Source organism: Ictalurus furcatus, chromosome 21, assembly GCF_023375685.1.
Source record: "Ictalurus furcatus strain D&B chromosome 21, Billie_1.0, whole genome shotgun sequence".
Classification (NCBI taxonomy): domain Eukaryota; kingdom Metazoa; phylum Chordata; class Actinopteri; order Siluriformes; family Ictaluridae; genus Ictalurus; species Ictalurus furcatus.
The window spans coordinates 19489015-19504014 of NC_071275.1; the positions used below are offsets into that span (position 1 = coordinate 19489015).

At 44.5% G+C, this 15000-nt stretch overlaps 1 protein-coding gene and 1 long non-coding RNA gene across 9 annotated transcripts in view; one reads left to right on the top strand and one right to left on the bottom strand.

The window, feature by feature from the left end:
- The window catches only part of LOC128625002 (uncharacterized), an 11424-nt gene extending 4856 nt beyond the window's left edge, over positions 1-6568 (bottom strand). The window contains exon 1 of the long non-coding RNA XR_008388872.1: positions 5445-6568. This is a non-coding gene — a long non-coding RNA (uncharacterized LOC128625002). The remainder of the gene's footprint in view (positions 1-5444) is intronic.
- Positions 1-15000, top strand: part of itpr1b (inositol 1,4,5-trisphosphate receptor, type 1b) — a 115480-nt gene that overhangs the window by 97859 nt on the left and 2621 nt on the right. For all 8 annotated transcript variants that reach the window (XM_053652970.1, XM_053652972.1, XM_053652973.1 and 5 more), the window contains 5 exons: positions 103-236; positions 999-1164; positions 2291-2451; positions 10753-10914; positions 13850-15000. The exon at positions 13850-15000 is cut by the window's right edge and continues 2621 nt beyond it. In XM_053652970.1, the coding sequence (XP_053508945.1) occupies positions 103-236; positions 999-1164; positions 2291-2451; positions 10753-10914; positions 13850-13936 (710 nt within the window). In that variant the 3' untranslated portion in view covers positions 13937-15000. The remainder of the gene's footprint in view (positions 1-102; positions 237-998; positions 1165-2290; positions 2452-10752; positions 10915-13849) is intronic.

Consider the following 15000-nt stretch of genomic DNA (forward strand, 5'->3'; position numbering starts at 1 on the left):
GTAAGACCACATGCATTCCGGTATGCTTGGGGTGTACATTTCAACATGTCGCGTGTGTGTGTGTGTGTGTGTGTGTGTGTGTGGGTGTGGGTTTTGCCCTAGCTGTGGCAGCCGTGGTGGTGGAGGATAAGGAGCGAACGTGCGACTCTTTGCTCATGTGCATCGTGACCGTACTCAGCCACGGCCTCCGTAGCGGTGGAGGAGTCGGGGACGTGCTAAGAAAGCCTTCTAAAGAGGTACAAAGCACACACACACACACACACACACACCATCTACTGACACGCACATTATCTCATAACCACATCACTTTTGCCAATGTCAGCAAAGATATGGCGGAGAGAGTATTACCTTGGACGCTCTGCATTAATAATGTTGTATTTCTGCGAAATCCTGCTACTGTCGTTAGTTAATAAGCTCTTCAGTGTAGTATACAGTAGAGATGATCGTCCACGACGGTGTAACTCATCACGCGAGCTCTGCAACAGGCTTTTAGATCATAACCTGTTTGTCCTAGCGTGAGTAAACCTTTTTTCGTTTGTTTCCTGACACGCACGTCTGTCTGTACGTCACTCTAGACGAGGGAAACGAGTATTAAACGGACTCATTGTGAGGTTATAAATCTAATTCGGTCTGTTTTTAGATGTTTTTTTTTTTTCCCCCCAAGCTTTCCATTGCCTTATTCTACTGGCAGATCATCTCGCTTCATTTTGTGGAATATTAACGCAATTATCTGCCAGTTATCACGCTTGACGTTCGTAAAAATGATCTAGAAATCCATTTAATGATCTTACGTTTGGTCGATTATAATTGTATGTAATAATTAGGAAAAGCAACCCCCCCCCCCTTGCACTTTACTAATAGGTCGCGGCGTTGACGCTTTCTTCCTGTGTTTTGCGAACTAGGTTCTCACTGGGCCAAGTCGAAACCGTGCTAGCGGGTCATTGAAATGACTGGCGTCACGTCGTCACCTCTCCTCCCCTCTCCTTTCTCCCTTCCAGGAGCCTCTGTTTGCAGCCCGGGTGATCTACGACCTGCTCTTCTTCTTCATGGTCATCATCATCGTCCTAAACCTCATCTTTGGTGTCATCATCGACACCTTCGCTGATCTGAGAAGTGAAAAGCAGAAGAAAGAGGAGGTCCTCAAGACCACCTGCTTCATCTGTGGTGGGTAGACACGTGTTTTTGATAAAAGCGTTACCCAAAAAAAAAAAAACCTAGTAAGACGTGATCACGGCTTACGGTACGGAGTGATGCGTAGCGAGGCCGGCCGGACTTGAACACGTGTAAGCACTTCTTCAGAATCGCTCGTGATCTCGTGATGCTGCGCTCCACGTCCGCGACGTGCATCGGGAAGCTCTTATTAAGCGGGCTCACCCGACCGTCAGGCACGGAGCGAGCTGTTTTCACTCGAACAGTGTAAACATCGAGACGCTCCTTTCTTCCCAGAAGGTTTAGTCATGGCTGCTACTGTGGAGGAGTGTCCTCTCTCTCTCACACTCACACTCACACTCACACACACACATTCTCACAGCCTTCATCATGAAGAAGTGTGTGTGTGTGGTGGGAGGGGGGAGGAGGTGAAGGGGGTTTAATGACTTGCCTAAAAGCATGAATCATGAGCGCTGTTACTGAAACTACAGTTCACAGGGAGGCTGCTGGTGCTCTTCGCCTGTATGTATTACATCTTTACCAAATATGATGACAGAAATCCTTCCTGTTGCGTTCGTCAACATTTTTAGCCGCGTTTCTTTCCATGATGGGGGTTTTTCCTCTCTCCCCCCCCCCCCCCCCCGAATACAGATGTCTGATGCTGATGATGCAATCTCACTCCACCGCTCCGTTATCGTTGAGCTGAAAAATACCCTTCTGTAACTGTCACAAGATCCATCACTTCTACTTACTTATGACACACACACACACACACACACACACACACACCATGTATGTTCACTACTTAATTCCTTTCTCAGGAGTGAGGAACATATGGAATACTGAAAGTGGAATAATGGAACGATTTTCCAACTTCTTATATGGGGATGTGGGGTGTCATTATTATTATTATTATTATTTTATTTTAAAAAATATAATTAAGTAATGCAATGACTTAACCAAGAACCTTTAACCCTAGAGTTGCGCGTCCCTGGTTTTAATCCAGTGTGTGAACGTGCTATTGTACTTATAACAGTTTCCTGTCATCCGTAACGTGCGTACATTAATAAGGCATCCGTAGAACGCCATAAAACTTATGTTATTTGTGTGTGTGTGTGTGTGTGTGTGCGTGCACTGACAGGCTTGGAGAGGGACAAGTTTGACAACAAGACGGTGACATTTGAGGAGCACATCAAGGTGGAGCACAACATGTGGCACTACCTGTTCTTCATAGTGCTGATCAAAGTGAAGGACTCGACCGAGTACACGGGACCCGAGAGCTACGTCGCCGAGATGATCCGGGTAAGAGCGATGAAAGCCTGCGCGGCCGCGTTTAACGGTCGTCGGGACCTAGCGTCCATAGATCGCCGCGCGTCTGCCGCCGTAAGCCGTGACGGGTCGACCTGGACGCGCGTGTCGACACGCGTTGCCGTTCTTTCGGTAAGCGAGTGTGTGAGACGCCGCTTGCCTTTAGTGTACCGTAAATGAAGCCGTCGGTGAATCATGATCTGGAAACCTTTACAAACTGGCATGCACTCACATGCAGCTCTGTGTAACCTTTGCATCGTACGCGGCAGCTTCAGATCGGTTACGTGGATGTAACGTGACGCATTTGAAATGACAACAAAGCCTTTGACAGTAAAACCAGAATCAAAGCCCACTCAGACACATTCATTTAGAGACTTCCAGAAACTCTGCCGCTTTGCATAGGCGTAGCTGTCTTTTTCTGACTGTGATCAGGTTTCTTTCCCCGTGTGTTGCCTGGTAATAATTAAAGCATCGGCGATTAGTCTATTTAACACCGGTTAATTGATTCCTATCAATTTTACTAACGCGAGCTTTGACGAGATCTATCGAAAACGAATCAGACCCGGTGGATTTTGAGGTTTTACGAGGAACTTCGCGGCGACGCGAGAACGTTCTGATTAACTCCCGGACCGTCGGTGAGGGTTTATGAGGGGGTAGAGATGTGCGAGGGGGTTGAGATGGTCCAGCTTAAACGTGTAAAGGCCTCGTGAACACTACGGTTCACTGCTGAATCACTGGAACGAAAGAACTCGCGTAAGTCAGGGGCAGCTGTTCCTTAGAGAGCGTGGTTTACTTTAGCTGGGTATTTTCCACTACGTTCCACTCAGCAAATCCGCTCTCTGACCCCGTGTCAACCCGCCCAGTTACGTAACCAGCTAAAAGACCCGATGGGCTGGGGGGGGTTTTCTTCTTCGCCCTAAATTTGAGCTCTATTACTCAATCTGTCTGTCTGCATTAAGATTCAGAGCAGTCTTGGCAGCAGCTTGGAATGTGTTAATCCATGAGAGACGCCATCTAACGATTGAACACACACACACACACACACACACACACACACACACACAAACTTTACCTCAGTAAAATGTCCAGAGGAGCATGAGTTGGCCCTGTGATTGGAGCTAAGCCTTGTGGGAAGGTCTCTGTCTTCTGTGTATGTGTATGTGCATGTGTGAACGACTCCAAGAAATAATGACCTCCTTTGACCGCGATTACCTCAACTTCCCTGAGAAATGCTCTTTCCCCCCCCCCCCCCCCTCCTATAACAACCTCAGTGAAATGTTCAGCGAATTCCTCTCGGTGACACAACAGCTCCTGGAAAGCATTTACCCCGACTAAAAGGGGGGAAAAATGCCTTAAATGGCCAATTTGATCAGTTTTTTTTAACGTCCGATTTCTCTCTCCGTCTTGCTAAGCCGAAATCGGCTCACGTCGAAGCATCAGCGGTGCGTTACTAAAGTTATAGGGTGCGGCGTGGAGTTTTATAGAAGGAAAAGTGTGCAGGAAAGCCCCTACTTCGCCAGTGGTTTCTCTCGTGACGCAGTCAGAGCACTGTTTGGTTGGCGACACGGTTTCTGATCCTCCGGGCACTGGCCGATTCCTGAGCGGTCTTATGAGGAAGCACCTGACCTGAAGATTAGCCGGCCTTCGCTTCACATCTCTCTCACACACACACACACACACACACACTCTGCAGCACGTATGCACACACCCAAAGACCAAAAAACTAGAACAGATTCATTAATAGGTCAGTTTCTCGTCAATGGGTCTCCCATTTCGAAACGTTTCACGTGCAGGCACACGGTAGACTGATCAGAGGAAGCAGCACTTATTTTCAACAACACTGCAGTAATCCATAAAGACTCGGACAAATCGGGGGTGCGACAGCAGACTTTTCTCGAGGGACAGGATGGGTCAGGTGGCGCTCGGAGGATACGATTCGCCAGCCGGGAGAGCCGTGTCGTTTTAAAGACGTTCACGGCCTCGTCGTCGTTGCTTAGAGCCAGAGTAAAAGTCTGCCTGCATCTGCATGTTCCGAAACGCACACTCAGTCACACACGCACACACATGTTCCTGTGGTGAGCATCAAACTGGTTTTCAGCTTTCGCTTCTGAGTGTGAAAGGAAAGAGAGATAAACGAAGTGATAAAATAGTGGGCTTATCGTTTGGCCACATGACCGCTGAAAAGTGCTCACGACGTCACTGGAAGACGGCTTCTTGTAAATCGTGCCGTCGTTGTTATTAGGAGCTCGGCTGACGTCTGCAGCCTCTGCTAGGGCGAACGGTGTGTAACAAACGTTCGGAGGATTATGCGGCGGTGTTTCATCCATCACAGGACAGGTGATGAATAATTGAACCGCTCTTGTGTAGTAAATGTGACTCTGTGATCCAGTTTCCTCCTTGAAATATCATATATGACTGTCATGACACACAAATATTGCTCTGTAGATGTGTGTAGGCAGCTTGAAAGGGGCTGCTTTTGGGTCTGACGTCGTTGTTGCTGTTCAGACCGCAGCACGTCCTGTGTGTGTGTGTGTGTGTGTGTGTGTGTGTGTGTGTGTGTGTGTGTGTGTGTGTGTACGTGTGGTATTAGTAATGAAATTCACACTTCCTTCATTTCCATTGAAGCAGCAGCTGCAGTCTAATTTGTTGTGGCGAAGCTCTCTCTCTTTCTTACTCTCTCTCTCTCTCTCTCTCTCTCTCTCTCTCTCTCTCTCTCACACACACACTCTCTCTCGCACTCTCTCGCCCTCTCTCTTGCACGAGCACGTACGCACAGACGCGCGCACACACGCATTTCCATTGAATTACTGAGAAGGCTGTTGGTTGTAAACAAAGTCCCTTTGGTGGAATTAGCTAGATCAGTACGCACAGCCTTATACACATCCTCACATTATAAATGATAAATGACACGGCTCTTTTAGGAGCGTTCGTTCGCCGACAAACAAACAAACAAACAAACAAACAAACAAAAACAACACAAAACTAACCTCGACTTGTGACAATTTCATCCGCCTCCACATTTCCAAGTTAGTAGCCCACTGAAAACGGATGTGGACTTGAGTAATCTCTATATTCACGTTTGGCGGGGCTTTTTTTTTCTTCATAGAAATAGCCGGAGTTCTGTTTTCTGAAGAACAGAAAGTAGAGGAAGTGAGGATTGCGAGTGTGAGTCATGAAGTGTATTACTGTACCTTCTCCCTCAATTTAGCTACAGTGTCTCTCCGACAGGGTTTTTTTTTTTTTTTTTTACACGTAGGAGCAGCAGCAGTCATGAGGGAACGTTCTGCATAGAAAATGAAACCGTTAATAATCGAGTAGGATTTTATTTTTCACGGTCGCTCTTAACGATTCAGATCGACAACGACAAACGAGTTTACAGTTCGACAAAGAAACCCGCAACTCTGAACATCGACACTTAGAGTGAAAACCAACCGCTCATCTAATCTGATCCAGTTTCACTTAAACCCCCCGGCACGGTTTAATTCTGAATCCGACTGGTCAGACGGTAACGCGCTCGCTCAGTCTAATGCGGCGTTTCTATAGCAACGGCTCGTTCACGAGGATACTCCGTATAATCGACGCCTAGTAAAAAAACAAAAAAAAAAAAACGCATAAACAAATCTCGCCGTTAAACATGTTCATCTCGGCGAGGTTTTGAGTAAGGAGACGTTTATGTCACGTGTATGAAAGGAGTCTCCAGCGTCAGCGCTTTGGGAAGTCTTGCAGCGGGCCACGTCGCACCTCCCTGCTGCGGAGTCTGTTCATCGCATGTTATACCTTACACAGTAGAACACAATAGACATTTTTTTTTTTGTAATAAACACTGAAAGAAATTTCTGTAAACATTTTACAATTTGAAAGATTAAGCAGAAAGTTTTGGCATCAAATCAGCTGCTTAGAGGCAGGGGAAAAAAAACAAACAAAAACAAAACAGCAACAAAAGTATCGCGATATCTCGTGATATCGATATCACGCCGTCATATCGCCCAGCCCTACTAGGAATAACGAACAACAAGAGATGAGTATCAGACGCGTAGCTCTAGGAAAACACACAAGGATTTTTTATTTTTTTTTCTCTTTCTGGCCACTGAGTAAGCGACAGTCAAAGCCCCCCCCTTCCCCCCCCCCCCCCCCCCCGTAAAAATAATTAAATAATTAAATAAATAAAATCTGTTTTATCATATAAAAGTCTTAATCGAATGAAATTGCTAAAGGCAGGTCAGTAAAACTATTGTTTACATGGTAGTGATTTAAATATCAGTACACAGACTGCTAGTCAATAGTTTCTGGACTCAGTTCAGCCTGTTAAATGCTGCCCTTGTGGCAGAGATTTGTCTCAGAGTTGATATTAGACGATGTTCGTATCAACTATAACACGCATACATGTAGGTTTTTTCGAAAAACCTGAATAGAAAACGTCAGAAACATTTCACCGTTCGCTCGGACACTTATTTCTTACTTCGAGTTCCTAATTATAGAGCATTTCCCTCCGATCCAGCACTCTAATGAACACCCTGGATGAAACTTGACATGAACTGCACTGCTCTGAACCCGACTCGACTAGTCTTTCGAGAGCGTTCATTCGAGAGGTCGTATATTCATGATGACTGGCGGTTTCTTTCGCAGATATCTGACCTATTTAGACAGAATGTTATTGCAGAGGAGAGACGAAAAAAAAAATCATCGTTCCTTTTCTATAGAAGACGCGGCAGAAATCTTCTGAACATGCGTAACGATTAATTCTTGAGAATCCGCATTGGTTCTTATATGCAGAGGTGTGATATCCAGATGCGTCTCGTTCTTTAAGAAATAGAATATTGGATGATCCGAGGGTGGGAAGTGATGGATAGGAGTAGGTGTGTGAACGGTCTGTAGGAAGACGAGGGGTTAACGAGCTAATCCGGGTGATCGTGTGGGTTGCTGTGGTCGAGATGACAGCTGGACAGAGCCAGACACATTAAACACAAACCCCTACGTGAGAGTGACTGTGTTTGTGTTCACTTCCTGTGTGAGCACACACACACACACACACACACACACACACACACACACACTCCTCTTCTACTCTCAGTATTAGTATGAGCATCTATGCATCACTGGCAGCGTGATTTCCCTGTGTGTGTTGACGTTGAGAGAAGGGGACTTCATCTGGCAACCACACACTGTTTTAGACTGTTAATGCACTTTTAGATATTCTCCTTCGCTCTCTTCCCGTCTTTTTTCTTTCTTTTTTTTTAATCATTAATAGTAACAGTGCATTATGCATCTTTAGCTATTCTTCTATTATTATTATTATCAATAATAATAATAATAATAATAATAATAATAATATAATCCCAACCACCAGCCAATCATGTGACAGCGAGCAAACAGGGAGCGTGAAGGCGAACACGTCCTTCCTCTGAGACACATGAAGCCAGAATCATTTTCCTGAAATGCTGGTAATGCTCGCAGAGGAAAGCGCTCTCTGCCGTCTTCCACATACATGAGCTGACAGACGCGCATGATTGGCTAGTGTTGCTGTGATTGACAGTGGAGAGACAGAGAGAGAGAGAGAGCACAGACAGTTTTGAATCCTGAATGGCTGTGACATCACCGGGATTTAACAGGCGTATCTGAATACGTTTTAGGCGTCTGGATTTCCTTCCCTGCTGCTTATCGGAAGAGGGACAAAGAGATGGTTCTAAACTGGTCAAAATATTTTGGATATAGAAAGTAACCCTACTACAGAATATCCGAAGTAACACGCGAAAGCAGATTGCGCTGTCTTCAGTATTGTAAACTCTTCTTCTTTTTCCTTTTTAAATGTAAAATCGTTTAAATAATTTACATTTCATATTTTTTACCATTTGTATGAGAGCTGTGTTCTAAGATTAAACGCGGAAATTGAAAACATCGAGACGGTGCGTTTTGTAAACATCGTGGAAAGGGCCTGAATCTGTGACGTGCTTCTGTTGTTCCTAAAACAATAACCAGCGCCATGGTTCCCCTTCTTTATTTAATGAGGTCACGTCCCACATGCCTCTCATGTGATTGGATTTATTTTTTTTTAGGTAAAATTTTAAAGGTGGAACACAAGTTCATGGTTTGGAACGCAACGTAGTTTCACTTTTATACGACGTTAAAACGCACAACGTAGTAGGATGTTTTAAATGAAAGGACCTGTTAGATGTAGTTGGACACTGGACTAACATCCATCCATCCGTTTTCTGTACCGCTCATCTTTATTCGGCCTACGGTGCATGTCTTCAGACTAGACTACCCGGAGAACTTGTGAACTCCGCGTACACAGGGCCACGGCGGAAATCGAGCCCTCAACCCTAGAGGTGTGAGGCGAATGCGCTAACCACTAATGAAATAAGTGTGTAAAATAAAAACAGCAGTTATACATCAGACGCTCTGTGTGTGACACTGCTCTGTGTGTGTGTGTGTGTGTTTGTGTTTGTGTGGGTGTTTGCTTGTGTGTGTGCATGTGCATTTTGGAGAGGGCAAAAGAATGCAGTGGAGTGACTTTCCACAAGTGTGCCTGTACTTCATCTCCTCTCTCTCTCTCTCTCTCTCTCTCTCTCTCTCTCTCTCTCTCTCTCTCTCTGATGTCTCAGCATTCCTCTTCCAAGCTTGCCCGTCTCTTCCTAACACATTCCTCTGCAGAGATGCTCCACACCCTTAGGCTCAATACCAGTGACGTTATGTCTTTAATTTTTTCCCCGTTTGGTTCGGGTGATCCTCGTGGCCATCCACACGTCACGCTTATACTTATAGACTTATTCTTAAAATGTACTAGGATAGGAAATGTGTGTGTATTGTTGTGTGTGTGATGTAGAGAGAGGAACTTTTTAATTCTGCATTCATCAGGCGTTATGTTTCCGGGGTTGCTCGTCCGTCTGAGATTCTCTTGGTCTCGGGAACGATACATCAAGAGCGAGTGCTTGATTTGTTTGCTGGATTGATACGGAATTATTGCTGAATTACTCAGTGTTTGTTAGATAGTTCAAGCTAGCTTTAATTCAATTACATGCTTAATATTCCTCAGACAGACAGACAGACAGACAGACAGACAGAGAGAGAGAGTGAGAGACACTCACTATGCAGAGTCGAAACCCTGATACGAGATCAACAGGAAGTGTGCTTGCCAGATCATGCGTGTATCCTATAAATAAGCAGCATTGTCTGGTGTTTTGGCCACTCGTCTTAAGAGGCGGTGATTTCCCACAAATGAGCCGGGCCGTCTCTTGCACAAGGCGAACGCGCGGCTCGGTCGCGTCTAGGCACGGAGAGGCAACGCGACACGGCGTTTCCGCGGACGTTGAAGCTGATCAAATTAGGGTGGGTAATCTGCGAAATTCCTCCGTGAGATGGAGCGGAACTCTTTACGCCCTTTTGGTAGGGATGTGAAAGAGACAGTGTAGGCTGTGTTAAAGGAAAACATTTTTAAAAGCCCATGTGACCCTTGATAGGTCATCTCCTATGCTGTAATTCAATTTCGCATTCACAGTTTAACTCACGTCAGAAGCATTCGCAGTCAGAAAGATAATAACCGAGAGCTGATTTATTTATTTATTTATTTATTTATTTATTTTTTACTTTATGCCGTGTTTCGTTTGAATGCCGCTCGCGTTAACCGTCAGAATAATTGGCTGTTCGTTACTACATTAAAACGGGAATCTCTAGGAAGTAGAGTATTTTTCACTGAAAAATAGATCGTTTACTGTTAAATTGAGCTGAAATCCCAGTTGAGATCTATTCTAATGACATCCGTAGTAGATAGAGAGTCGGGTGGGACGCGTAGCCTTCCTCTCAGGCCTCGTTTAGTAAAGATGTGTGTGAATGGTTTTGTAGGATAAACCAAACAAAAATTACAATCCTATCAGAGTTGTGTTTCGGTATAACACCGATTTTCTCCGCGCTCACGTGCATATGTTGCTCGTTACCAGCACCGCTCATTTACATTTAGTGACGCCATCTATAAACGGCAAATAAAATGACAACTAAACGTAAAAAAAAAAAAGGAAAGAAAAGAGCACGTCGGCTGACGCGGACACGCACCGACGCTTCCTCCTCGTTATAGCGCACTACAATGTCCTGATTGTCTTATTGTATGGATTTGTTTTTGGATCGCTTTGCTTGCAAGTCATTAACACGAAATAACGGCATTTCACACAAACGTGCGTAACGTGTGTGTCGATCGTGTAAATAAATCGATCGTGAAATAAACGAGCGATTTCGAACTTGCGGTTCGAGGTTGATTTCCTCCCACTCTGGCGCTCTTGTAAACCGTTGTGACTGTTCTAACAGGAGCACAACCTGGACTGGTTTCCTCGGATGCGGGCGATGTCGCTGGTGAGCAGCGATGCAGAGGGCGAGCAGAACGAGATCAGGAACCTGCAGGAGAAGCTCGAGTCCACCATGAAACTGGTCTCCAACCTGTCCGGCCAGCTCACGGAGCTGAAAGAGCAGGTACGAGACAGACATGGAACAGACCTTTCTCTAGAGTCTACGTCGCCTGTTTCTGGCCCACTTTTTATACAGCACTGAAAAAAAAGAAAAAAAAAAGGAAATGAACCTGGAATGAGGCGGAAGAAGTGAATCCTCCATGAACACTCTCTTTATTTCAATCTTTTCATATTGACGGCGGGGTCTAATGTGTGAAACCTCAGAACAAAACGTGCTAATTTAGAGTTGGTTTCTGTTCACGATGAAACTAGATAAATACTCAGTCAGTCCGAGTAGAAAGTGTCGTCTGTAATTAACTTGTTCCATCTCCAGGACTGTCGTGTGTTTAGGATCAGAAAGAAAAAAAATCCCTTCAAGGTCACAAACCCAATCAGAGCAAAGGGCAATGAGCTGGCTCGCTCTCTCTCTCTCTCTCTCTCTCTCTCTCTCTCTCTCTCTCTCTCTCTTTCTCCCTCTCTCTCTCTCTTTCTCTCTCTCTCTCTTTCTTTTTCTCTCTAACTCTCTCTCTCTTTTTCTCTCTCTTTCTCTCTCTCTCTTTCTCTTCCTCTCTCTCTCTCCCTCTCTCTCTCTCTTTTTCTCTCTCTTTCTCTTCCTCTCTCTCTCTCTCTCTTTCTCTTCCTCTCTCTCTCTCTCTCTCTTCCTCTCTCTCTTTCTTCCTCTCTCTCTTTCTCTCTCTTTCTCTTCCTCTCTCTCTCTCTCTCTCTTCCTCTCTCTCTTTCTTCCTCTCTCTCTTTCTCTCTCTTTCTCTTCCTCTCTCTCTCTCTCTTTTTCTCTCTCTCTCTCTTTTTCTCTCTCTTTCTCTCTCTCTCTCTTTCTCTTCCTCTCTCTCTCTTTTTCTCTCCCTTTCTCTCGCTCTCTCTCTTTCTCTTCCTCTCTCTCTTTTTTCTCTCTCTTTCTCTCTCTTTCTCTCTCTCTCTCTTTCTCTCTCTTCCCCCCCCCCTCCACATCTGTGATCAGTGCAGCAAACCCATGTGGTACTAAGATGATCTTTCACCTGCGTCACGAGGCCAAGTGTTGTTTCACTCTGAATCAACTCGTGTGTGTGTTCCAGACAAAGTTCTCCGAACCAGTGCTGTTTGTTTCCACACATAAATAACACTGCAGGCAAAGATGATTAAATGCTGTTCAAACACTAAAGACGGTGCGGTGTCGAGAGTGAGCTTTTTGATCTACTACAGTGCACCGTAAGTCAAAGAGTTTCTTGTAAATACAGTCGAATTTTACATCCATTTTTTTTTTTTTTTTTTTTTTTTTTTTTTTTTACAAAAGTGTCTGTGTGTAACTGGTAATTAGGAGACTGACAAATGAGAAGTGCATAGGAGGAACTAGATCCGCTTTTGACACCCAGACAAAGGGAAACAAAAGAAGGTCAAGTAACAGTCCAAAAAAAAACAAAAAAAAAAAAAACCATCGCCTTTCACTTGTACAGTAGTTTACACGTCTGTCTCTGGAATTTATTGGTTTTTTTAGAAACGTATTTGAATTTTTAGCCCAGAACGATCACTAGCCATACTCAGAGACCTGAAATCTGTACATTGATATATAATACCTTCTATAATGAATATTATTTATCAAATTAAATGGCTTATAAAATGTGGAAAGGCAGCTAAATCCGGAACGTGACGTTTAAAGCACGTCAACGGCAATGATAAAAATAAATAAATAAATAAATAAATAAATAAATAAATAAATAAAATCCATTATAAAAATAAATAAATAATGAATTTAATTTATCGAACCTTTCCAAACCTCTAGTGCGTTAGAGAGCGAGTAAAGTGATTTTATGAATCGGTACGGATCGAAAAAAACACCAAACAGAACGATGAATCCGAAGCACATACACGTCCATGTTTAAATATTGACCTGTTTACACGTAAAAGCTCCATCGTACCTTTGATCCGACTCGAAGCCTCTGGGGTGGAGCTGCTTTCCAGAGGTGTGGTCAGGTGTGTAGGTGACCATGGAGACGGTCCTCACCCGGAGAGGTCGTAAAGAAGTGTGGCGTTTTATTGGAGAGACCTTGACACTGACCGTAAAAAGTGATAAAACGATAGCTGACTGGCTAGCGGCGTTCGTCCGTGTTGTATAATGACCGTCGTGGGGAGAAATGAGTGAAGATGCGTTGTAAAACAGGACCACAGCACTGTCCTGATCAGGAATCCCTCAGGGATGGGACGCCAGAAAAGCCATGTCGGACTTTATGGACTGCGTGGTGAAGTATTATTAGTTCTACTGGTGTTAGACCTTTTAAACTGGCGAATCACACACACACACACACACACCTACATGGTGACACGACTATCAAATGTCTTCTGGGTTTTTTTTTTGTTTTTGTTTTTTTTCCCCCCAAATTTAAAATGTTGTTCTAGTTGAGCAACCAGAGCAAATTCAAATCCTTCCGATCTGTTAAGGGTGATAACTGTATCCTGTGTGCCTATCTGTATTTACATTCATATGGCCATTATTTACTCGGGCGGTACGAAGATGGATCCCGTAGGCACTAACTTCGTATGTGCGTGCGTGCGTGTTAGCTTTTAGCCTGTTTTTGTTCGTGTTGAGTCAGAATAGGGGATTTTACAGATGACAAAAGGATCCATTTCTCTGTTAGATTGATTTTGTGTGTGTGAGTGTGTGATCATGTTCGTGTGTTTATAAGCGTGAGCCTGTTGCATGAGATTGTGACACAGTCACTCACAAAACGGTACACGCACTCACATGCAAACACAGAGACATGCCGAGTCTGGACTCACACCAAGGGAACAGGAACAGATTTAACAGATGCATTCATGCAGGAAGTGCCTGGTGTATACAAGGGGGGAGTGTGCGTGCATGTGCATGTGCGTGTGCGTGTGTGTGTGTGTGTGTGTGTGTGTGTGTGTTGGGTTGTGCGGGCAGCCAAAGATTAAATCCCTCTGTGTGTTTGTGTGTGTCCTGACAGATGACTGAACAGCGTAAGCAGAAGCAGAGGATCGGACTCCTCGGACATCCCCAACACATGAATGTGAACGCTCAACAGCCTGCCTGAGTGCGTGTGCGCGTGTGTGTGTGCGCGTGTGTGTGTGCGCGTGTGTGTGTGTGTGTGTGTAGGTGAGCTTCAGCACAGGCCTTGAACTGCCACGCTCCACATCTGCACTTAGAAGTAGACCTGCGAAACTCCTTCCAGACTTTATGCACACTCATCTAATCTAAATAAGGGGAAAAAAAAATGTCATTAAACAAACAGACACCGGTTTGCGCCCCTCTGTCCCTCGGTCAGTTTGGGTGCCAAACGTTCACCGACGGCAGTAATTAACATGGGGGACACTTGAATTCGGGGCTACACTGGACAGTATGACTAGTTATAGATGCTGCTTGGAGAAGTGTTAAAGAGGCATCTTTTTGTATTTCCTAACCGGTATAGCAAGCAGTATTTTCTGTCTTATTTTTGTATTTTGTGCAATATTACCACTTTAATATGCAAACCTGTCGAGCTGGACGACGCGTCTTAAAGAGACGACGATGGTCTCTCGTGTTAAACGCTTGTTCATCTCGCCCGCCCTCTTCTCTCTCAGCTTCATGACTCGTACCGGAACGCCGTAGACTCATAGTGTCAAGCTCCTAGAGTCGGCCTCGCGAGAGTTCTAATATCCGACAGCTTTTTTTCTTTTCTTATTTATTCATTTATTTATATCAGAAATGTAATGAATAACATTTAAAAGGGACCGACTACGCCATGGCACACACTTTTCTATAGGAAGACGCATTACGTTCTTAAACAATTTTTACTTATTTAATTGTTTTGTTTTGTTTTTTTCGCTTCGTCTCGTCTTTCGCCCGTTCTGAAAATAAATAAAAGCCCATTAGCTTTTTTTTTCTTCTTTTTTTTTTTGTTTGTTTTTTTTGAGACGGTAAAAATGATAAGGTTTAATGCGTTTAATCTGTTTAGACCGGTAAGCTTTGTTGCTGTGTTTTTAATTCTAAGCGGCTTTAGTATCTAGAGCGTTTTTAGTTGTTACGACTCGTATCTTTCGGAGAGATCTCGAGAGCCTCTGAGCTCGCGCGAGTTCTGCATCGAGAGACACTGAGAGGCCCTGAGTGGAAGAACGAGAG